This window comes from Nicotiana sylvestris, chromosome 5 (assembly GCF_000393655.2).
Source record: "Nicotiana sylvestris chromosome 5, ASM39365v2, whole genome shotgun sequence".
NCBI lineage: Eukaryota > Viridiplantae > Streptophyta > Magnoliopsida > Solanales > Solanaceae > Nicotiana > Nicotiana sylvestris.
In genome coordinates this window covers 116944590-116968692 of record NC_091061.1, presented here as the reverse complement: position 1 = coordinate 116968692, position 24103 = coordinate 116944590, and the positions used below count along the sequence as shown (strand labels likewise).

Genomic DNA, 24103 nt, shown 5'->3' with positions numbered 1-24103 from the left:
GAATAAAGAATGAAATGAGATGATTAATGAGAAAGGAACAATATTTTGGTAAGGCGGCCTTGCCAATCGGGCCATGATCGGATACCATGCCGCACACATGGTGGTATTGTGCTGATATTGAATTCCGAAAAGTGAGAATGAGATTGTGATTGAGGAAGATGTCTCAAAAGAGGCAACCTAGCCGATCGGTTCGTGATCGGACTTCGCTCAAGAAAGCGGTGGTAATGTGACTGATGATGAACAATAGTAAATGCCCCAACTAAAGCTATGGAAATTATGTGAAAGTTATATCATTCTTTTATTTGATGATGTGGTGTTCAGTTAAAGTTTTTGATTGTCCCTTGTGATTTCCTTGTTCTTGTTTGAAAGTTCTTTGTAATAATATAGTGTTTAGTTATACATACTAGTACTATTCCATGGTACTAACGTCCCTTTTGCCGGGCGCTTTACATTTTTTAATGAATGTAGGTGGTTCTATAGCGGACAGTACCGATCACAAGTAGCGGAGTATCCACCTCTCAGAAGTCTTGGTGAACCCCTTTCCTTCAAGGGTTATGATGTACACATTTTGTTATAAAATTCCCACTTTAGAGGTATAGCATGGCCTTGTTGTCGGCGTTAGCATAACTATCTTTTGTATACTTAGAGGCTTCGTAGACGTTGTGTGGGTTATGTCCGGGTATTGGATGGGTCACTAGATTATGTTGTAACTCTAAACTCTTGTTCCTCTAAACCGTAACTGTATGAAATCTTGGAAACTTAACCATGGTTTAAGGTTTGTGATATAAAATGAACTAACAATGTTGAATGTACGATCTTTCCTATTGTCTAAATAAATTAAAGCATGGTTTCCTTAATCATATTGTGTTGGCTAGAAAGTGTTTAAAAGGCTTGATCAGTTGGGTTCACTCGATTGAGCGCTGGTCGCGCCTCCCGAGGTTGGGTCGTGACAAACTTGGTATCAGAGCCTAAGGTTTTGAAGTGTCGTAGGATATCTCGGAACCATGTCTAGTAGAGTCCTTCTTATTGGTGTGAGTCGACCATATCTATAAGTTGGAGGCTACTTGGGAATTTAGGAATAACACCCTTCTTTGATATTCTGGATCGTGCGGAAAAACTTGTTATAAAACTATTTCCCCTCTAACTAGTGCATTCTTTCAACTTTCAGTACATGACACCAAAGAAGAAAGCCAGAATTGGCCAAGAAGCCAATTCCACCTCAGGAGTGGCTGATGATTCCCTACTTGATACTGCGGGTGATGGTAGTCTCTCTGCTATCACCCTGCCTGATTCTTCTATTCCAGAGCCGACTACACCAGTTCCTACACCTACGGAGGGTACCACTATCCCTACCATTCATACTCTTGTTCCACCTCTAGCACTAACCTCCGGTTCTGGTAATTTTGATGGGGATCTTATGGGAGCTATTCAGATGTTGACTCAGCTAGTGGCCTCTCAGGCCCAGAGGTCAAGTTATACCAAGTTCGTCTGGCCAGCAAGGGGATTCCACCAAATCCAGGGTGAAAATATTTCTTCAACTAGACCCTCCAGTGTTTAGGGTGCAAATCCAGAAGAGGACCCCCGGGATTTTATTGATGAGATGCAAAAAACCTTCAGGGTTATGCGTGAGGAGGGGAGCCCTCCGGCGAGGTAGAGCGAGTTTGCCGATGCCTTTGTTGAGTTGGTTGCCTACCGCCTGAAAGGGGTGTCCTATTCATGGTTTGTGTTATGGGAAGATTCCCATGAGGAGGGGAGCCCTCCGACGAGGTGGAGCGAGTTTGCCGATGACTTTGTAGATCATTTCCTACCTGATAAGAAAAGGGCAACCCATGCAACAAAGTTTGAGAATCTGAAGCAAGGTAGCAGAAGTGTGTGGGAGTACCACATGGAGTTTGCCCGGTTGTCTAAGTATGTTATTCACATATTGCCCCCAATGGAGGCCAGGGTGCGCCGGTTTGTTCAGGGTCTTAATCCTTTGACTATTAATGAGGCTTCTACAACTGCCTTGAATTCTGACATGAATTATGGGAAGATGGTGGCATTTTCTCAAGCCATAGAGAACCGTAAACTGAAGAATAGAATGGAAAGATAAGGTAACAACAAGGCCCGATCTACAGGCAATATGGGAGAGTCACTAAGTGGGGGAAGATCAGCTTTCAGGAGAGGCTCATCAGGGTTGTCCCAGTCTGTTACACAGTCTTCAGCCAGCGCACCGCCATCAGGGCCTAGCCAGAAGCAGCAATTGAGTAGTTTTAGGCCCGGTCAGGTCAACAGGGGATCCCACCTGCGGGTCGATCAGGAGAGAGATCCCAGCAGCAGCAGAGGTCCCCGTGCCCCAAGTAGGGGAAGATGAACTCAGGGATTTTCTACTTGGAGTTACCTGTATGTTATGGATGTGGGATGAGGGGTCATATTCAGAGGCATTGTCGTATATCCCGTTAGGGAGCGGGTAGAGGCACAATATAGCCAGCCAGCCCAACAACTGTCACATCTTCAGCTCCCTCTCCAGCTCGAGGTACCCCAGCACCCGCAGGACGTGGTGCATCTAGGGGTGGTGCGCAGAGTTCGGGAGGACCCAACCGGTTCTATGCTATGAGTGGTCGCCAGACCGTAGAGGTTTCTCCAAATGTTGTTACAGGTGTCTTGACAGTCCAATCTCTTAATTTGTATGCACTTATTGACCACGGTTCCACCTTGTCCTATGTTACCCCTTTTGTTGTTATGGAATTTGGGATAGAACCAGAACAACTTCATGAACCATTTATCACAACCCAACCTCGGGAGGCGTGACTAGCGCTCGATCGAGTGAACCCAACTGAGCAAGCCTTATCAAATACTTCATACCCAACTCAATGCGATTAAGAGATCCGATGACATTTAGTTTGACAATAAAAGGGGTTGTACATTCAACATGGATAGCTAATTTTATAACACAACCTTAACCGTAGTTAGGCTTCCAAGATTCCATACAGGTATAGTTTAGAAGAAAGCAAGAGTACAAGGTTACAACATGGTTCATTGACCTATCCAATACCCATACATAACCCATACAAACGTCTACGGAGCCTCTAAGGATACAAAAGATAGTGATAACAATGCCGGCAACAAGGACCCGACTATACCTCCAAATGGATATCTATAACAAAAGGTGTACAACATAACCCCTTGAAGGAGGAAGGGGCTCACCATGGTTTTGAGAAGAGGATGCTCCGCTACATACGATCGATACTATCCATTATAGAGCCACCTACATTCATTTAAAAATGTAGCGCCCCCGGTAAAAGGGATGTTAGTACCATGGAATAGTACTAGTATGTATAACTAAACACCATCCTGTTAGAAAGAACAACCATAAAAGAGTAAAGAGGAAATCGTAAAGACAACAAAGTTTCAAATAAGCACCATGCCGACAATATAAGGAGGTTCACATGATTTTCACAGAGTTCTTGAAATTTTAGATTGGAGAATCCCACACTGTTGCATCAATATCCATATTACCACCACTTCCGTGAGCGAAGTCCAATCACGGTCCGATTAGCTAAGCCGTCTCCTCGAGACATTACCCATTATTTCGTTCACACTTTCCAGTTTCAATCATCAATACATTACCACCATATATATATATATATATATATATATATATATATATATATATATATATATATGTTATGGAGTTCGATCACGGCCCGATCGGCTAAGCCGTCTCCCGGAGACATTACCATTTTCCGTTATTCATCTCACACCAATCTTTGGTTACACATGTATTAGTTTACCGGCACTTGGGGCCACAATTTCCACATTCCACAACTCACGTTTCACATTGTTCCCATTTTCAACATTTACCTTGCCATAAGCACATACAAAAGCAATTTAAGTCATAAGCATAAAGGGGAATTCGTCATGTTTGGCATACTAGTCCCAAAGTAACCTTGGCATGACAGTTAGGCATTTATCACATAAATCATGTTCTCCACACATCTTCCATTTACAAGAATAAGACATTAAACATATAAAGAAGTACCTACCATATATATTATCACAACATCATTTCACTTAACATAACAAGCACTGCATCAATTACGTTTCGAACTTACAACACTTACACGGGCACCATGGAAGCTCAATTTCTAAGAGGATGTGGTTTTAGCCATACATACCTCAATAAAGCTTTTCCCTAATTCTTATAAAATTACGGGATTGTTAGCACTTCAATCTATTGTATAAGAATTACAATTGAACCAAGAATTAGAGACAGGATTAAGATTCTAGCTCGTTTGAGCATATTATAAAACATAAAAGGTGCATTATGATCTTAGGCCCCTTTTGAAAGAAATTTCTTCAATATTATACCCCAATTGTTGTTTCTTTAGTTCTCATCCTCCCCATACCCCATTATCTCTTGTGCATGCAAGATTACTAGCCCTTATACCCATGTACCCACTTGCTAATTACCTATTTTAACAGAAATTTGAAATTATTGATGAGGGTACAGTTCTTACCTCTTAGGATGAAGACCTAGTAGCTTCAATTGACAATCTTCAAGGATTTGGGGCAAGGATTGAGAGAGGACTTGATAATGATTACCCCCTCTTACTCTAGAACTCCCCCTCTCACTCTATATGTCGTGAAGTAACACGAAAATTGTCTAATAGGGTATTTTTAATGGGGTGAGGTCGGGTTTTTTTAAAATTAGAAAATAGGAGCCCGACTCAAATCTGCGATCACATTTGTGATCGCAAAGTTGACATGCAGCCCGCGTAATGGACCGCAAAAATGCTCCCCAAAACCTAAACACACTGTCTGGGTATGCGGCAGAAATGCGGTCTGCATACCCGTTCTGTGGTCGCATAATGCACCGCAGAACTGCCCCTTACAAAATTCCAAGGGAATTATGCGACGACTTTGCGGCCCGCATATTGATTATGCGATCGCATAATTGGCCGCATAGTTGACCTCAAATTGGCCAACCCACTGCTTCATTCTGCGGCGACTATGCATTCCACATATCTATTATGCGACCGCATTTTCGACCGCAGAATTGTGATTTTTTGGAACACATTATTCCTTGACTTTTTAATGCATAGATTAGTTTAAAAAGGGTCCGAACCGCGGCGAGCGATATCCCTAATTTGCCACTATGAGCTTTCTGCTTTAGAGTAAAAATCTTTCACGGGCCACACATTCTCCCCCACTGAGGATCATTCGTCCTCAAATGAGGGTTAAGGTTCACTCATTAGCAGTTTTTTTATGAAATCCCAGTTTCTCACAATCATGGAATACTTCAATAGCTCCGAATTTGGCTAACTCCCTAAATTACTAAAAATTTCACCAGAGTTTCTTTTGTATCTAGGCCTATCCACCTATCAGAGAGCCCCAGAAACATATCCTAACAGCGTATACATAATCCATAGACACAACATAACCTGTACAATACCAACCATGGCAGCATAGGCAATCATATAAGCAAAATGAAACAGAACAGTTTTACATAGATCAAATCAAGGATACAAAGTTCATAGGGACCAAATGGATGAAAACTATTACATGGCTATACAAACAAATGTGGGTACTTCCTCCTCATTTCTTCCTCGGCTTCCCAAGTGGCTTCCTCAACCTGCTGGTTTCGCCATAACACCTTTATGGAAACAATCTCCTTATTCCTCAATTTCTGGACCTGCCTGTCAAGAATGGCAACTAGAACTTCTTCATAGGACAGTTCTTCATTGACCTCAATAGTTTCAGCTGGCACGACAGTAGATGGATCTCCCACTACCTTTTTCAACATAGACATATGAAAGACTAGGTGTACCAATGACATCTCGGGTGGCAACCCAAGCTTGTATGCCACCTGACTAATCCGCTGGATGATCTTGTACGGTCTGACATATCTTGGGCTCAATTTTGCTTTCTTCCCAAATCGCATGATACCCTTCATGGGAGAAACATTCAAGAATACCCAATCATCTTCTTTGAACTCCAAGTCCCTACGACGGACGTCTGAATAAGACTTTTGGTGACTCTGAGCAGTCTTCAACCTTTCCTAAATAATTTTGACCTTCTCCATGGCCCGTGCACAAGGTCTGGTCCTATCAATTCAGCTTCTCTAACCTCTGATCACCCAATGGGAGACCTACATCTTCTACCATACAGTGCCTCAAATGGTGCCATCTAAATACTAGTGTGGAAGCTGTTGTTATAAGCAAACTCTATGAGTGGGAAATGATCATCCCATCTACCTTTGAAATCGAGAATACAAGCACGCAACATATCCTCAAGCGTCTGAATAGTCTACTCTGCTTGCCCGTCAGTCTGGGGGTGAAAAGCTGTGCTAAGATTTACCTGCGTGCCCAAACCTTGCTGAAATTTCTTCCAAAAGTTGGCTGACCCCCTCGATCAGAAATGACTGAGACTGGAGTACCATGTGTAAGCACGTGATTTTTGCCCAATATGAGAATTACTCCCAAAAAAAACAAAAATAAAATGGTTTTTCTTGGTGTGCAATTTTGTGATATTTTGTGATATTTTTGAATAATTATTTGTATTTGTCTATGCATGTTTATTTGTTAAATTAATAAAAATACAAAAAAATGTCGCATTTTGCATGTAGGATTTAATCCTACAATTGTTAGTAATTAAGTTTGTTTTACAAAAAAATAAAAATTACAAAAATAGGCATCGTTTGCATTTTTAGCATTTAATGTCCAAATATACAATTTTATGCTTAATTATTACTTAATTGTGCGTTAATTATTATTGGGAGTTAATTTGCGCTTTTATAACTTAATTTAGTTCTTAATAATAATTTAAGTATTTTATAATTTAGTTTTAGAAAAATAAAAGAAGAAAAGAGGGCGAGAACATAAAGAAAGTCGGAATTGGACCTCTTCTTCAATTTCAAGCCACATGCCCAAAAAATGGCCCAACATTCCCTATGACCCGATCCATTCTAAACCGGGTCGACCCAGTCCAGTACCAACAACCCAACTCCCCCTCTTCATTTTCATTTTTTCATTTTTTACAAAACAAAAAAAAAAAGAAAACCCTAAAAAAAAAAGCTAAGGTATCCGCCCCTCCCCCTCTCATTTGCTTCTTCTTCTCCAAACACCAACCTCCCCATTAATGGCTACCCTCCTCTTCATCACACAGCCATGGACTGCCTGCTGCCTCCGTCTCCGACAAAGCGACCACCATCGCGGTTTCATCTTCGTCGTTCGACGTCAAGCTCGAGTTTGAGCTCGACGTCCATGGCTGCCTTCAACCTCAAGTCCAAACGACCAGCTTCTACATCCAGTCATCGACGATGAATGGTTCGTCGACCTCCAGTAGCCCCGCACGTTCACTGTTTCTGCTTCATCTTCCTCGTCATGTTGCGCCGTTTGCTTTACTGCTGCTGCGTCCTTTTCTCTTCAGCTTGTGCTGCTGCTGTTTCTTCTCCTCCGAGCTGCTACTTCTCCGCCATGGACGAGCACACACAGCTGCATCGACCAGCTGCTTCGGCTTCACAGCTGCTTATGCTTCCGCTTCAGCTTCCTCGTCATGCTGCTCACACAACTGCTACTGTTTCTGTTTCCTTCTCCAATTGCTCCCCGCCATTCATGCTCCTTCATCTTCTTCGTTCTTCGTCGTTGTTTTGAACCGGTTAGTTGGTTTAAGTTTCAATGTTGTCCATATTTTTGTTTGATGTTTTTTCAGATCCAAAATCGATAAATGATTCAATTCTTGATTTGTTTGTTCGTCGTTGAAATAATTTTCTAGTTTGTTCATATGTTTTGTTGATTTAATTTTCAGATTCAAATGGAACTTTGATTAATTAATTTTTCAGTTTGTTTCATGTTTGTTTCATTGTTCTTATTTATTGTTTAGGTAAATGTTGTTAGTTTAATGTTGGTTAGATACAAATTGAAGTTTAATTAATTGTTTCTTCAATTTGTTTCATGTATTTTATGTATTTTCCAGAAATTGTTAATATTGTTAAGATCAAGTTTAAATTCATAATTGTTTCTTCTTAGGTTTTGTTTTGTTATTTTGCCTAAAAGAATTTAGTTGTAATAGGGAAGTATGTTGGTTTAATCATTTGAATCCGTCATGTTGTTTTTGTTTAAAATAGATTTAATTCATGTCCATACTTTGTTTGATTGTTCTTGAATCCGAAATTAGTATAAGTTTGATTTTTCTTGTTTATTATTCATCATTTATGATTATTTCTTGAGTTTGTCTCATAATCTTGTTTAAGTTTAATATAGGAATTGTTGGTTGCAATGTTGTTAGAGTTGATTTTAAGTTCAAATAATTATTGAATTTAGAAATCTGAATATACTTGTTTGTTGTTGTTGTTGTTGAATCTGAAAGTAGGTTTGTTTGTTGCTAAAAATATTGTTCAATCAAAATTTTAGTTGTTCTTTGTTGTTCAATTTGTGTTCATGTGATATTGTTGTTGTGTTGTTCATCCGTGTTCATATGATTTGTTGTTTGAATTTGTGTAGAAATTGGTCATATTGGCTATATTTTGGTTGAGTTTGATTAATTGATTTGTTATAGCTGATGGGGGTAGTTTGGTAATTTGCAGTACGTTCAGGGGTAGTTTGGTAATTTTAGTAAGGGCAGAGGGGCATTTTTGGAATTTAATTTCTGAATAATTATTTATTTTGAATGTTCTTTCCATTAAAATTAAGATAATATTAAAGTAATTAAGCATGGGGGACAAAATGTAATGGGGTGGGTTTTGATATAATTGTTTAATTTAATGGGGGACAAGACAAAATGTAGTGGAGGGGAATATGGTAATTGTTTATGGTAGGCATGAGGGACAAAATGTAATGGGTTGGTTTGATATGTTAGTTTAATGTAGTGGGGGATGAGTGGGAATAATGGGTTTGGTAGGAGAAAATGGGTTGATTTTAATTGATTAAAGGATTTTGGGATGGGATATAAAATGGAGTGGTCTTGAATCAGATTTGGAGGAAGAACAGATAAGAATAAGAGAAGAACAGAATAAGAAGGAAAGACAGAAAAAAAGAACGGACAGAGAGAATAAGAGAGAAAAAAAAGAGCTGAATATTTAGGAGAGAAAGAAAAATTCCGAAAAATATTTAAACTTTCAAATAAAAAAAAACTAAGAAAATCTTCTGCTTTCTTTCATTGTTTGAAATCAGCATTGATTGTTGTTGTTTCATCGAAGCTTGAAGCTTTTGTTTTGGGGATTAATACTCCACCGGTTTGCAAACTCTGTTCCTGGGTTGTTACTGTTGCTGGACTGTTGTTGCTGTGCTGTATGGTTATTACTGCTGCTGATTCTCATCTTCATCTTCTTTTGTTTCCAATACCAGGTACACGACTGTAATACTAGCTATTGCAAGCTAATAATGTGGAAGCATGGATACATATGAAAAATGAAATTTTGAAGTATAATTTTGTTTTTCTTTGTTCCTTTTGTTGATTATATTTAAGCTATTTCATGTATTACTGAATAATAATTGGAATAAGAAAAAATAACATAAGTTAGTCTTTAATGAATCGGTTTGGCAAAACGGGTTAATTCACTAGTTATGAAGGTTTCAAGATTATTAACAGTAGGTTAATCATGAATAAGTAGCTAAATTTAGCTAAGGCATGAATTTAAATTAAATTTCGTAAATTAGGCATTAAGGCATGATTCGAGTTCAAGCAAGATTAGAAGAACGTTTAAGTCTAATAAACTTTCTAATAAGCTTAGGTAATTATGGTTAAATCTAGTTTCAAATGGTTGTGAATAATTAATCTCAATAATTTTTTTATATAATAATGCTGAGTTGTATTTGATTCTTTTGGATATTAGTTGTCGAATTTTATTTTATTTATAATTTCAAAATTTTGAGTAAAATTCCCTTGTCATCAATATTTGTGTTAATCTAGCAATTAGCATGCCATGTTTTCTTAAAATAATAATAAAAAAGCTAGTAATTAATTAGAATTTTCTTTCTTTATTTTAGAAACTAATTTTTATAGAAAAATGTAGTCGCTTTAAGATTTGTCCATTTAAAATAAATGAGATGAGCCTCGCTTAATAAAATGTATAGATTGCGGGGCCCTCAATAAATGTACATTTAATTGCTTAGAATTCGGGAGGAGCCGTTTTAGCAAATTTCACGGCCCTACCCAAAATAATGATACGCTAGTTGCTTTAGGCGCGTATTTAATAATGTTATCTTCTTAAACTCGGGTGTGTATTTCATGCGACCCAAATCCAAATTCCAAAACATTGAATAAAAATGTATTCCGGATTGTGGGTGCATTTCATGTAACGCAGTCCAAAGACGTGTTTTAAGCGATGTTCATATTTCTTTTAAAAACAATAATAATAAAGCGGTTAAAATATAAAATTTGCACATAAGTTCATATTTGTATAAAATCAGATAATCAAGCCGAATATAATAGTTGAGCGACCGTGCTAGAACCACGGAACTCGGGAATGCCTAACACCTTCTCCCGGGTTAACAGAATTCCTTATCCGGACTTCTGGTACGCAGACTGTAATATGGAGTCATTCTTTTCCTCGATTCGGGATTAAAATTGGTGAATTGGGACACCCTACATCTCCCAAGTGGCGACTCTGAAATAAACAAACAAATCCCGTTTCGATTGTCCTTTAATTGGAAAAACTCCCTGTACCCCCGCGGGGGAGGAAAAAGGAGGTGTGACAGCTCTGACGACTCTGCTGGGGATTAGCACCCAGAACCACTTGTTCAGGGTTTAAGAATTCGAGCTTAAAATAACTGTTATAGTTGGCTTTTATCTGATTTTTACATGTTTATGCTTAATGTGCTAAATATTACTTTTTACCGCTTTAATATTATCTGAATTGTGCATATAAGACTGCTACGAAACCCTCCTTCCTTCTGAGTCTTCTAAATTTATGGTGCACACGTGCGCGTGGCCCGCCTTTCTATTAGAAGTCATACCAAATAAGACGAAGTTGGGACAAGTAACTAGGCCGGGCAGACTTTCGTGCTCCCGGTACGTTGCCCCCACTTCGGCTCAAGCTGTCCACTTGGGTAAGCCAGGGCTAGAACAATATGCCTTAAGTTTCTCACTTAGAATAACTCAGCTTCATGCCGGATCCCTAGTAGGAACGATTATTTGCATCACGTGCATTTGACTTTGGAGGCTCAACACAGGGGTTGGGCCTGTCTAGGACAGGTATACCAAAAATTGAAAATGACCATCCTGATGCATCTTACTTGCTGCTACTTGCGCATTTATTTGATTCGGACTTATGTGTTGACTGACTTTTGAATATGAGGAATAATATTTTGAAATTGAAAAATAAGCGGTTAGGGAATTGATTGTTTATTTTTGAAAAAAACCCAATGCCCGAATACCGTCAAAACTCTGCAAAAAATTTGAGAAAATGAAAAAAAAATGTCTTATTAGTTTGTTTTATTAAAAGCAAAGAAAAAATAGAAAGAAAAAAAATCGTTTTTCTGTCTTATTTTTCAAAAAAAAAAAAAAGGAAAATAGTTTGTCTTCCCCTGAAAAATGACAATGAAAAAAGAATCTTATTTTTAAAATAGTTTTTTATTATTATTTTCTGAAAATGCCAAAATGAAATGAAAGATTCGTGCTTGGAAAGTGGTTTTGTTATTTGCTGCTGAAAAAGAAAAAGAAAATTCTGTTTGAAAATAGTTCGGTTAATTTGCCCGAACTATGCGGGTTTGATTCTCACCGGATGTGAGATACGTAGGCAACCCTCATCGGGTTCAACCCCCTTTTTTGCTAAAATAGCCAAAAACCAATAAATAAATAAAAAACGTGTCAAAATTTTAATTTTGTCATAAATAAGTCGGGTGGTGTCCAACCCCCCCTTTTTGCTAAAAATAGCAACAAAAAAAATATGTCAAATTTTAATTTTGTCATAAAGAAGTCGGGTGACGCTGTTTTATCAAGACATAGCCGAATGTTCCCGAAAGGGACGACGGAAGGCCGACTTTGCATAAACAGCCACCTTTGGGTCATTTTTAAGATTTGGTCCAGTTGACCCACACAGCCTTAAAAAATCTTCGTCCCCGAGGCGCTGAAGGACCGTGTTTGCAACACCCGGTTTTTATTGTAATTTGAAAAAAAAATAAATAAAAACAAAGAGTCAACGGTCAGGTGAATATCGTTTGGATATTTGGTCAAAATAAGTCAAGCCAGCTTCGGCCGCATCTTAAACCGTTCTTGCCGAAATAGCCTTAGAGTATCTTTCAGTTGTCGAAAGGCTATTTTCGTAAAAGAACGGACAAGTTTGTAAAGTGTCAAAATAATCCTCCCCGGCCTCAAAATTCATGAGAGATTTGGAAGGGGTCACATTTGCAAAAATAGCCGTTTGGTTGCATTTGTCAAACGGGGAAAGGAAGCTAGCCTTTTTTGTTTCGAGGTTATAAATCTTTAATTAGAATATGTGGGTTGTTTGATTTTCGAGTTTGTAGTTCATCTTTAAACCTTTGAAACCTAGTTTATTTTAATATGAAAATTGAAAAAAAAATGAATAGTATTGTTTATCTTTTATTGGTCCGAACTACGCTAGGTCTGATTTATGCGGGGTCATGATACGTAGGCAATCTCCATAAGATTCGACCACAAAAATCGAAAAAAAAAAGAAAAGAAAAAATGAAGAAAAAAAAAAATCGAAAACAAAAATCGAAAAAAAGAAAGGAAAAAAAATGAAAAAAGAAAATGAAAAAAAAAGAGAGGAAAAGATGTTATTAATAATGGGGACCGACGGAGTCCATTCTAACCTGTTTCGCTTTGAATCACAAAGAAAGTTAAGGTGGTTGGTTTGTGGTAAGCCGGAAATACAAGACCCAGAAGCACACTTTGCGGGGATCAGGCCTGATAACAGAAGCACTCGAATCCTATTGGGACTTGTTGACTAAGGTTGATGATATCGAAGTTGGCAATGGTCTGGACAATACTGATGCGAAGCTCAGTGGCTAAGATGCCAATTTTGATAAAGTGGGAGGACGCTCCGTTCCTTGGTTAGCAAGAGAGAAGCTTGTGGTGGCTTATTTTGTTGTCATTTCTGTTGTTCGGATTTGAATCATGAGATATAAAATGAAGAGGTCTTGAATCAGATTTGGAGGAAGAACAAATAAGAATAAGAGAAGAACAAAATAAGAAGGAAAGACAGAAAAAAGAACGGACAGAGAGAATAAGAGAGGAAAAAAAAAGAGCTGAATATTTAGGAGAGAAAGAAAAATTCCGAAAAATATTTAAACTTTCATATAAAAAAAAAACTAAAAAAATCTTCTGCTTTCTTTCATTGTTTGAAATCAACATTAATTGTTGTTGTTTCATCGAAGCTTGAAGCTTTTGTTTTGGGGATTAATACTCCACCGGTTTGCAAACTCTGTTCCTGGGTTGTTAGTGTTGCTGGACTGTTGTTGCTGTGCTGTATGGTTATTACTGCTGCTGATTCTCAACTTCATCTTCTTTTGTTTCCAATACCAGGTACACGACTGTAATACTAGCTATTGCAATCTAATAATGTGGAAGCATGGATACATATGAAGAATGAATTTTTGAAGTTTAATTTCGTTTTTCTTTGTTCCTTTTGTTGATTATATTTAAGCTATTTCATGTATTACTGAATAATAATTGGAATAAGAAAAAATAACATAAGTTAGTCTTTAATGAATCGGTTTGGCAAAATGGGTTAATTCACTAGTTATGAAGGTTTCAAGATTATCAACAGCAGGTTAATCATGAATAAGTAGCTAAATTTAGCTAAGGCATGAATTTAAATTAAATTTCGTAAATTAGGCATTAAGGCATGATTCGAGTTCAAGCAAGATTAGAAGAACGTTTAAGTCTAATAAACTTTCTAATAAGCTTAGGTAATTATGGTTAAATCTAGTTTCAAATGGTTGTGAATAATTAATCTCAATAATTTGTTTATATAATAATGCTGAGTTGTATTTGATTCTTTTGGATATTAGTTGTCGAATTTTATTTTATTTGTAATTTCGAAATTTTGAGTAAAATTCCTTTGTCATCAATATTTGTGTTAATCTAGCAATTAGCATGCCATGTTTTCTTAAAATAATAATAAAAAAAGCTAGTAATTAATTAGGATTTTCTTTCTTTATTTTAGAGACTAATTTTTATAGAAAAATGTAGTCGCTTTAAGATATGTCCATTTAAAATAAATGAGATGAGCCTCGCTTAATAAAATGTATAGATTGCGGGGCCCTCAATAAATATACATTTAATTGCTTAGAATTCGGGAGGAGCCGTTTTAGCAAATTTCATGGCCCTACCCAAAATAATGATACGCTAGTCGCTTTAGGCGCGTATTTAATAATGTTATCTTCTTAAACTCGGGTGCGTATTTCATGCGACCCAAATCCAAATCCCAAAACATTGAATAAAAATGTGTTCCGGATTGCGGGTGCATTTCATGTGACGTAATCCAAAGACATGTTTTAAACAATGTTCACATTCTTGTAAAAATAATAATAACAATTAATAAAAGCGGTAAAGAGTTAAAAATTTGCACATAAGTTCATATTTGTATAAAATCAGATAATCAAGCCCAATATAACAGTTGAGCGACCGTGCTAGAACCACGGAACTCGGGAATGCCTAACACCTTTTCCCGGGTTAACAGAATTCCTTATCCGGATTTCTGGTACGCAGACTGTAATATGGAGTCATTCTTTTCCTCGATTCGGGATTAAAATTGGTGACTTGGGACACCCTAAATCTCCCAAGTGGCGACTCTGAAATAAACAAACAAATCCCGTTTCGATTGTCCTTTAATTGGAAAAACTCCTTGTACCCCCGCGGGGGCGGAAAAAGGAGGTGTGATACCATGCAACCTAACTATTTCCTTGATATACAACTAGGCATACTGTTCCGCTGTGTCAGTAGATTTGACTGGAAAGAAGTGCGCTGATTTTGTGAGTCGATCAACAATCACCCAAATTGAGTCAAACTTGCACGAAGTGCACGGCAACTCTACCACAAAATCCATATTGATCATCTACCATTTCCACATTGGAATTTCTATGCTTTGAGCCAGTCCTTTGGGTCTTTGATGTTCGTCCTTCACTTGCTGACAGTTTGGACATCTAGCCACAAAGTCCACCGCATCGCTTTTCATGTTGTTCCACCAATAAACTTCCTTAAGATCATGATACATTTTTGTAGAACCTGGGTGCACTGAATACCTGGAAGCGTGACCTTCTACCATGATCCTTCCCCGAAGATCGTCAATATTCTGAACACATAGGCGTCCTTGGCACCGTAGGGTACCATCATCAATGCCAAGGGAAAAAGTTGTGGTCTTGTGTTTATGGATCCCCTCTTTCAGTTGTGCTAATAATGGATCGCTGAATTGCTTTTCTTTCACCTCTGCCACAAGCGACGATTCAGCCCTATTCTACACAACTACCCCTCTATAATTAGAGTCCGCAAGGCGAACTCCTAAACATGCCAATTGATGAACCTCCCGGGCCAATGGCCTCTGATATGCCCTCAAACGAGCCAAACTTCCCATAAATTTTCTACTAAGAGCATTCGCCACAACATTAGCCTTTTTCGGGTGATAGAGAATATCAATGTCATAATCCTTGAGTAACTCTAGCCATCTTCTCTGCGTCAAATTCAACTCCTTCTACATGAAAATATATTGAAGGCTCTTGTGGTCCGTGAATACATCCACATGGACCCCATATAGATAATGTTGCAAAATCATTAGCGCAAACACCACTCCCGCAAGCTCTAAGTCATGAGTTAGATAGTTTTTTCATGATTCTTGAGTTGCCTAGAAGCGTAGGCTATTACCTTGCCGTGCTGCATTAACACGCACCCGAGCCCAATCCTTGAAGCATCGCAATACACCACAAATCCCATTGTACCCTCCGACAGGATTAGTATCGGTGTTGTAGTCAAGCTTGATTTCAATTCTTGGAAGCTCTTCTCACAAGTGTCTGACCACTGGAACTTAACTGCTTTCTGGGTCAATTTAGTCAATGGAGAGGCAAGAGAAGAAAACCCCTCCACAAATCTTCTATAGTACCCGGCTAAACCAAAGAAACTACGAATCTCTATTGGAGTAGTGGGTCTAGGCCAATTTTTCACTGCCGCAATCTTTTGAGGATCAACCATAATTCCTTCCCTGGAGATGACATGACCCAAGAACATGACGGATTCAAGCCAAAATTCACATTTCGAAAACTTTGCATACTGTTGATGTTACTGAAGAGTTTGCAAAACTGCCCTGAGATGGTTAGCATGATCTTCTTGACTTCTTGAATATACATGAATATAATCAATGAATACTATCACAAAAGAGTTTAGAAAAGGCTTGAAGACTCGATTCATAAGATCCATGAAAGCTGTCGGGGTATTTGTTAGCACAAAAGACATTACTAGGAATTCAAAGTGCCCGTACCGAGTTTTGAAAGATGTTTTTGGAATATCTTGCTCCCTTATCTTCAATTGGTGATAACCGGACCACAAGTCGATCTTTGAAAAACACATAGCACCTTGCAATTAATCAAACAAGTCATCTATTCTGGGTAGAGGATATTTATTTTTGATGGTGACTTTGTTAAGCTGCCAGTAGTCAATACACATTCGCAACGACCCATCTTTCTTCCTTACAAACAAAACCGATCTGCCCCATGGTAACACACTCGACCGGATGAAACCCTTTTGTAGAAAATCCTTCAATTGTTACTTTAACTCTTTCAATTCAGCCAGTGCTATTCTGTAAGGTGGAATTGATATAGGTTGTGTGCCTGGCATCACATCGATCCCAAAATCTATCTCCGTGTCTGGAGGAACCCCAGGGAGCTCATCTGGAAAGACATCCGGAAATTCATTCACAACAGGTACGGACTCAAGGCTAGGTGCCTCGACATCAGTGTCCATAACATGGACTAAATGATAGATACACCCCTTTATGATCATCTTTGCGGCCTTTAGGTAAGAAATAAACCGACCTTTAGGCATTACGTTATCCCCCTTCAATTCCACCACGGGCTCATTAGGAAACTCAAGCCTTATATTTCTAGTTCGACAATCAAGCTTGGCAAAACATGAGTAAAGCCAACCCATTCCCATTCTTACATCAAAATCAACCATCCCCAATTCAATGAGATCGGCCATGGTATCCCTACCGCGCACCTTGACAACACAACTTCTATAGGCTCGAGTAGCCAAAATTTCCTCACCAACCGGAGTAGATACCGAAAATTGTTCATCAAGCTGTTCTGGTTCTATCCCGAATTCCATAGCAACAAAAGGGGTAACATAGGACAAGGTGGAACCGGGGTCAATAAGTGCATACACATCATGGGATTGGACAGTCAAAATACCTGTAACAACATATGGAGAAGCCTCTGCAGTCTGGTGACCACTCATAGCATAGAACTGGCTGGGCTCTTCTGAACTTTGCGCACCACCCCTAGCTGCACCTTACCCTGCCGGTGCTGGGGTACCTCGAGCTGGAGAGGGGGCTGAAGATGTAGCAACTGCTGGACTGGATGAAAGGGCTGAGCCCCTACCCGCTCCAAGGTAGGATGCATGACAATGCCTCTGAATGTGGCCCCTCATCCCGCATCCATATCACACGGGTAACTCCAAGTAGCAAACCCCTGAGTGCATCTTCCTGCACTTGGGGCATGGGGACCTCTGCTGCTGCTGGGATCTCTCTCCTAACCAACCCCACTGATGGGATCCTCTATTGCCCTGACTGGGCCTGAAATGACTCTACTGCTGCTGCTGGTTGGGCCCTGATGGCGGTGCACTAGCTGAAGACTTTGCAACAGAGTGGGACAACCCCAATGTTCCTTGCCGACAAGCTGATCTTCCCCCACCTAGTGATTCACCCATACTGCCTGCAGACCAGGTCCTTCTATTACCCTCTCTCTCAATCATGTTCTTCAATTTACAGTTTTCTGTGGCCTAAGCAAACGCCACCATCTTCCTATAATTCATGTCAACATTTAATGCAGCTTTAGAAGCCTTGTTAATAGTTAAAGGATTAAGACCCTGAAAAAACCGGCGCACCCTAGCCTCCATTGTGAGCAACATGTGAATAACATACTTGGGCAAGCGGGAAAACATATTGTACTCCCACACACTTCTGCTACCCTATTTCAGATTTTCGAACTCCGCTGCACATGCCACCCTTGTCGCAGCAGGAAGAAAATGATCTATAAAGGCATCAGCGAACTCACTCCACCTCGTCGGACGGCTCCCCTCCTCGCGTGAATCTTCCCATAACTCAAACCATGCATAGGACACCCCTTTCAAATGGTAGGCAGCCAACTCTACTCCCTCTATTTAAGTTGCATGCATAACCCTGAGGGTCTTGTGCATCTCATCAATAAAATCCTGAGGGTCTTCTTCTGGATTGGCACCCGTAAACACTAGAGGGTCTAACTGTAGAAATCTATTTACCTTGGAACTGGTGGAATCCCCTTGTTGGCTAGATGAATTGGTTGCAACATTTAACCTCTGGGCCTGGGATGCCACTAACTATGTCAGCATCTGAATAGCTCCCCTAAGATCCCCATCAAAGATACCAGAACCAGAAGCCGAGGCTGGAGGCAGGATAGGAGTATCAATGGGAGGGATAGTAGTATCCTCCACTGGTGTAGGAACTGGGGTAGTCTACTCTGGAACAGGAGGACCAGGCAGGGTGTTAGCAGGGCGACTACCCTCACCCGCAACATCAAACAATGATTCATCAACCACTCCTGAGGTGGCATTGGCTCCTTGGCCAATTTTCGCTTTCTTCTTACGTGCCATTTACTGAAAGATAGAGCAATGCACTAGTTAGAGGGAGAAATAGTATCACAATTTCCGCACGATTTAGAATACCAAAGAAGGGTGTTATTCCTAATGCCCAAGTAGCCTCCAACTTATAGATGTGGTCGACTTCACACCGATAAGAAGGACTCTACTAGACACGGCTCTGAGACATCCTAGGACACTTTAATACCTTAGGCTCTGATACCAAGTTTGTCACGCCCCAACCTCGGGAGGCGCAACTGGCGCTCGATTAATTGAACCCAACTGAGCAAGCCTTATCAAATACTTCCTAATACCCAACTCAATGCGATTAAGGGATCCGATACTGTTTAATTAGACAATAGAAGGGGTTGTACATTTAACATGGATAGCTAATTTTATAACACAACCTTAACCATAGTTAGGCTTCTACTATTCCATAAAGTTATTGTTTAGAAGAAAGCAAGAGTACAAGGTTACAACATGGTTCATTGACCTATCCAATACCCATACATAACTCACACAAACATTTACGGAGCCTCTAAGGATACAAAAGACAATGATAACAATGTCGGCAACAAGTCCCCGACTATACCTCAAAATAGATATCTATAACAAAAGGTGTACAACATAACCCCTTGAAGGAGGAAGGGTCTCACTAAGGTTTTGAGAAGAGAATGCTCCGCTACACACGATCGGCACTATCCGCTATGGAGCCACCTACATTCATTTAAAATTGTAGCGCTCCTGGAAAAAGGGACATTATTACCATGGAATAGTACTAGTGTGTATAACTAAACACCATCCTGTTAGAAAGAACAACCATACAAGAGTAAAGAGGAAATCGTAAAGACAATAAAGTTTCAAATAAGCACCATGCTGACAATATAAGGAGGTTCACATGATTTTCACATAGTTCTTGAAATTTTAGATTGGAGCATCCCACATTGTTGCATCATTATCCATATTACCACCGCTTCCGTGAGCGGAGTCCGATCACGGCCCGATCGTCTAAGCCGTCTCCCCGAGACGTTACCATTATTTCGTTCACACTTCGAGTTTTAATCATCAATACATTACCACCATGTGTATATATATATATATATATATATATATATATATATATGTCATGGCATCCGATCATGGCCTAATCGGCTAAGCTATCTCCTTGAGACGTTACCATTTTCCGTTATTCATCTCACACCAATCTTTGGGTACACATGTCTTAGTTTACCGGCACTTGGGGACACAAATTCGACATTCCACAACTCACATTTCACATTGTTACCATTTTCAACATTTACCTTTCCACTTAAAGTCATAGGCTCATACAAAAGCAATTTAAGTCATAAGCATAAATGGGAATTCGTCAAGTTTCGCATACTAGTCCCAAAGTAACCTTGGCATGACAGTTAGGCATTTAGCACATAAATCATGTTCTCCACACATCTTCCATTTACAAGAATAACACATTAAACACATAAAAAAGTACTTACCACATACATTTTCACAACATCAATTCACTTAACATAACAAGCACTGCATCAATTACGTTTCGAACTTACAACAATTACACGGGCACCATAGAAGCTCAATTTCTAAGAGGAGGGGGTTTTAGCCATACATACCTCAATAAAGATTTCCCCTAATTCTTATAAAATTCCAGGACTCTTAGCACATCAATCTATTGTATAAGAATTACAATTGAACCAAGAATTAGAGACGGGATTAAGATTCTAGCTCATTTGAGCATATTATCAAACATAAAATATGCCTTATGATCTTAGGCCCCTTTTGAAAGAAATTTCTTCAATATTATACCCCAATTGTTGTTTCTTGAGTTCTCATCCTCCCCATACCTCATTATCTCTTATGTATGCAAGATTACTAGCCCTTGTACCCATGTACCCACTTGCTAATTACCTACTTTATCAGAAATTTGAAATTATTGATGAGGGTACAGTTCTTACCTCTTAGGATGAAGACCTAGTAGCTTCAATTGACAATCTTCAAGGATTTGGGGCAAGGATTGAGAGAAGACTTGATGAAGATTACCCCCTCCCACTCTATATGTCATGAAGTAACAGGAAAATGGTCTAATGGGGTATTTTTAATGGGGTAGGGTCGGGTTTTTTTAAAATTAGAAAATAAGAGCCCGACTCAGATCGGCGATCGCAAAGTTGACATGCGGCCCGCATAATGGATGGCAAAAATGCTCCCCAAAACCTGAATACACTGTCTGGGTATGTGGCAGAAATGTGGTCCGCATACCCGTTATGCGGTCGCATAATGCACCAGAACTGCCCCTTACAAAATCCTAAGGGAATTATGAAACGACTTTATGGCCCGCATATCGATTATGTGATCGCATAATTGGCCACATAGTTGACCTCAAATTGGCCAACACACTGCTTTACTCTACGGCGACTATGCATTCCGCATAGCTATTATGCGACCGCAGAATCACGCTTTTTTGGAATACATTATTCCTTGACTTTTTAATGAATAGATCTGGTTAAAAAGGGTCCAAACCGCGGCAAGCAAGCTCACTGTGAAGAATTTTATGCATCTTTAACACATATCCCTAATTTGCCACTACGAGCTTTCGGGTTTAGAGTAAAAATCTTTCACGGGCCTCACACCATTCTCGGTATCTACTCCGGTTGGTGAGTCTTTTACGGCTGCTCGAGTTTATAGAGGTTGTGTCATTACAGTCCGTTGTAGGGATACCATGGCCGATCTTATTGAATTGGGGATGGGCGATTTTGATGTAATAATGGGAATGGACTGGCTCTATTCATGTTTTGCTAAACTTGATTATCGTACTAGATCTATAAGGCTTGAGTTTCCTAATGAGCCTATTGTTGAATGGAAGGTAGATAATGTAGTGCCTAAAGGTCGGTTTATTTCTTACCTTAAGGCCATAAAGATGATCAAGAAGGGGTGTATCTATCATTTAGTTCAGGTTACAGACACCGATGTCGAGGCACCTAACCCTGAGTCTATACCAGTTGTGAATGAATTTTTGGATGTCTTTCTAGATGATCTCCCTGGATCCCACCAGACAAGGAGATTGATTTTGGAATTGACATGATGCCAGGCACGCAGCCTATATCAATTCCACCTTATAGAATGGCACCGACATAATTGAAAGAGCTAAAGGAACAATTTATGGATTTGGTAGAGAAGGGTTTCATCCGACCAAGTGTGTCACCATGGGGCGCACCGGTTTTGTTCGTAAGGAAGAAAGATGGGTTGCTACGGATGTGTATTGACTACCGGCAACTCAACAAAGTCATAATAAAAAATAAATACCCTCTACCAAGGATAGATGACTTGTTTGATCAATTGCAAGGTGCTACGTGTTTCTCAAAAATTGACTTGTGGTCCGGTTATCATCAATTGAAGATAAGGGAGCAGGATATTCTAAAAATAGCTTTCAAGACCCGGTATGGGCACTTTGAATTTCTGGTGATGTCCTTCGGGATAACAAATGCCCCCACAACTTTCATGGATTTTATGAAACGAGTCTTTAAGCCTTTTCTAGACTCCTTTGTGATAGTGTTCATTGACGATATTCTTGTATATTCTCGAAGTCGCGAGGACCATGCTGGCCACCTTAGGGAAGTTCTGCAAAATCTTCAACAACACCAATTGTATGTGAAATTTTTGAAATGTGAATTTTGGCTTGAATATGTCACGTTCTTGGGTCATGTCGTCTCTAGGGAAGGGATTATGGTTGACCCTCAAAAGATTACAACAGTGAAGAATTGGCCTAGACCTACCACTCCAACAGAGATTCGTAATTTCTTGGGTTTGGCCGGGTACTACAGAAGATTTGTGGAGGGATTTTCTACTCTTGCCTCTCTATTAACTAAATTGACGCAGAAAGTAGTTAAGTTCCAGTGGTCCGATGCTTGAGAAAGGAGTTTCCAATAATTGAAATCAAGATTGACTACAGCGCCGGTATTAACCCTACCAGAGGGTACAGAGGGATTTGTAGTGTGCTGCGATACTTCAAGGACCGGGCTTGGGTGTGTGTTGATGCAATACAGCAAGGTTATAGCCTACGCTTCCAAGCAACTCAAGAATCATGAAAAGAACTATCCAACCCATGACTTAGAGCTTACGGCAGTGGTGTTTGCACTAAAGATTTGGTGAAATTATTTGTTTGGGGTCTATGTGGATGTATTTATGGACCACAAGAGTCTTCAATATATTTTCAAGCAAAAGGAGTTGAATCTTAGACAGAAAAGATAGCAAGAGTTACTCAAGGACTATGATATCGATATTCTCTATCACCCAGGAAAGGCCAATGTCATGGCGGATGCTCTTAGCCAGAAATATATGGGAAGTTTGGCTCATTTGGAGGCATATCAAAGGCCGTTAAGGAGGAGTGATTGTGCAGAATAGGGCTAAATCATCGCTTGTAGCGGAGGTCAAAGAAAAGCAATACAACGATCCATTGTTAGCACAACCGAAAGTGGGGATTCATAAACGCAAGACCATAGCTTTTTCCTTCGCCATGGATGATGGTACCCAACAGTACCAAGGCCGCCTATGTGTTCCGGATATTGACGTTCTTCGGGAAAGGATCATGGCAGAAGCTCACACTTCCAGGTATTCCATGCACCCAGGCTCTACGAAAATGTATCATGATATCAAGGAAGTTTATTGGTGGAGCAACATGAAAAGGGATATGGCGGACTTTGTGGCAAAGTGTCTGAACTGTCAGCAAGTGAAGGTCGAACATCAAAGGCCTGGTGGATTGGCTCAAAGCATAGAAATTCTAATATGGAAATGGGAAATGATCAACATGGATTTTGTGGTAGGGTTATCATGCACTCTGCGCAAGTTCGACTCAATTTGGGTAATCGTGGATCGACTTACGAAATTAGCGCACTTCTTGCCAGTCAAGTCTACCGACACAGCGGAACAGTATGCTCAGTTGTACGTCAAAGAAATAGTCAGGTTGCATGGCACTCTAGTTTCAATCATTTCTGATCGAAGGGCTCAGTTCACGGCCAACTTTTGGAAGACATTTTAGCAAGGTTTGGTTACACAGGAAAATCTTAGCACGACTTTTCACCCTCAGACCGACGGGCAAGCGGAGCGGACTATTTAGACACTTGAGGACGTGTTGCGTGCTTGTGCTCTTGATTTCAAAGGTAGCTGGGATGACCATTTGCCACTCATGGAATTTTCTTATAACAACAGCTTCCATGCTAGTATCCAAATTGCACTATTTGAGGCATTGTATGGTAGGAGATATAGGTCTCCCATTGGGTGGTTCGAGGTTGGAGAAGCTGAGTTGATAGGGCCGGACCTCGTGCATCAGGCT

The 24103-nt window shown here is 39.7% G+C and overlaps 3 protein-coding genes across 3 annotated transcripts; all 3 read right to left on the bottom strand.

Annotated features, from left to right (window-relative positions):
* Positions 1 to 5548: 5548 nt before the first annotated feature.
* On the bottom strand, positions 5549 to 7191 carry LOC138869211 (uncharacterized). The gene is made up of 2 exons (XM_070146812.1): positions 7128 to 7191; positions 5549 to 5997 (listed from the first exon to the last, which is right to left on the bottom strand). The coding sequence occupies exons 1-2, from the start codon at positions 7189 to 7191 to the stop codon at positions 5549 to 5551; spliced, it is 513 nt and encodes a 170-aa protein (XP_070002913.1).
* Positions 7192 to 15001: 7810 nt separating this feature from the next.
* On the bottom strand, positions 15002 to 16164 carry LOC138869210 (uncharacterized). Its single transcript, XM_070146811.1, has 2 exons — positions 15805 to 16164; positions 15002 to 15400 (listed from the first exon to the last, which is right to left on the bottom strand). The coding sequence occupies exons 1-2, from the start codon at positions 16162 to 16164 to the stop codon at positions 15002 to 15004; spliced, it is 759 nt and encodes a 252-aa protein (XP_070002912.1).
* A 534-nt stretch (positions 16165 to 16698) lies between these two features.
* Positions 16699 to 17388, bottom strand: LOC138869209 (uncharacterized). The gene has a single exon (XM_070146810.1). The coding sequence runs from the start codon at positions 17386 to 17388 to the stop codon at positions 16699 to 16701; it is 690 nt and encodes a 229-aa protein (XP_070002911.1).
* Positions 17389 to 24103: the final 6715 nt, after the last annotated feature.

Coding starts and splice junctions, on each gene's coding strand:
- LOC138869211 (XM_070146812.1), bottom strand. CDS start 7,191: ATGGTGGTCGCTTTGTCGGAGACGGAGGCAGCAGGCAGTCCATGGCTG. Junction 5,998..7,127: donor GCTGTGTGATGAAGAGGAGG/GTAGCCATTAAT, acceptor AGTCTTATTCAG/ACGTCCGTCGTAGGGACTTG.
- LOC138869210 (XM_070146811.1), bottom strand. CDS start 16,164: ATGTTCTTGGGTCATGTCATCTCCAGGGAAGGAATTATGGTTGATCCT. Junction 15,401..15,804: donor TGTTAATGCAGCACGGCAAG/GTAATAGCCTAC, acceptor GTAGTTGTGTAG/AATAGGGCTGAATCGTCGCT.
- LOC138869209 (XM_070146810.1), bottom strand. CDS start 17,388: ATGAGTGGTCACCAGACTGCAGAGGCTTCTCCATATGTTGTTACAGGT.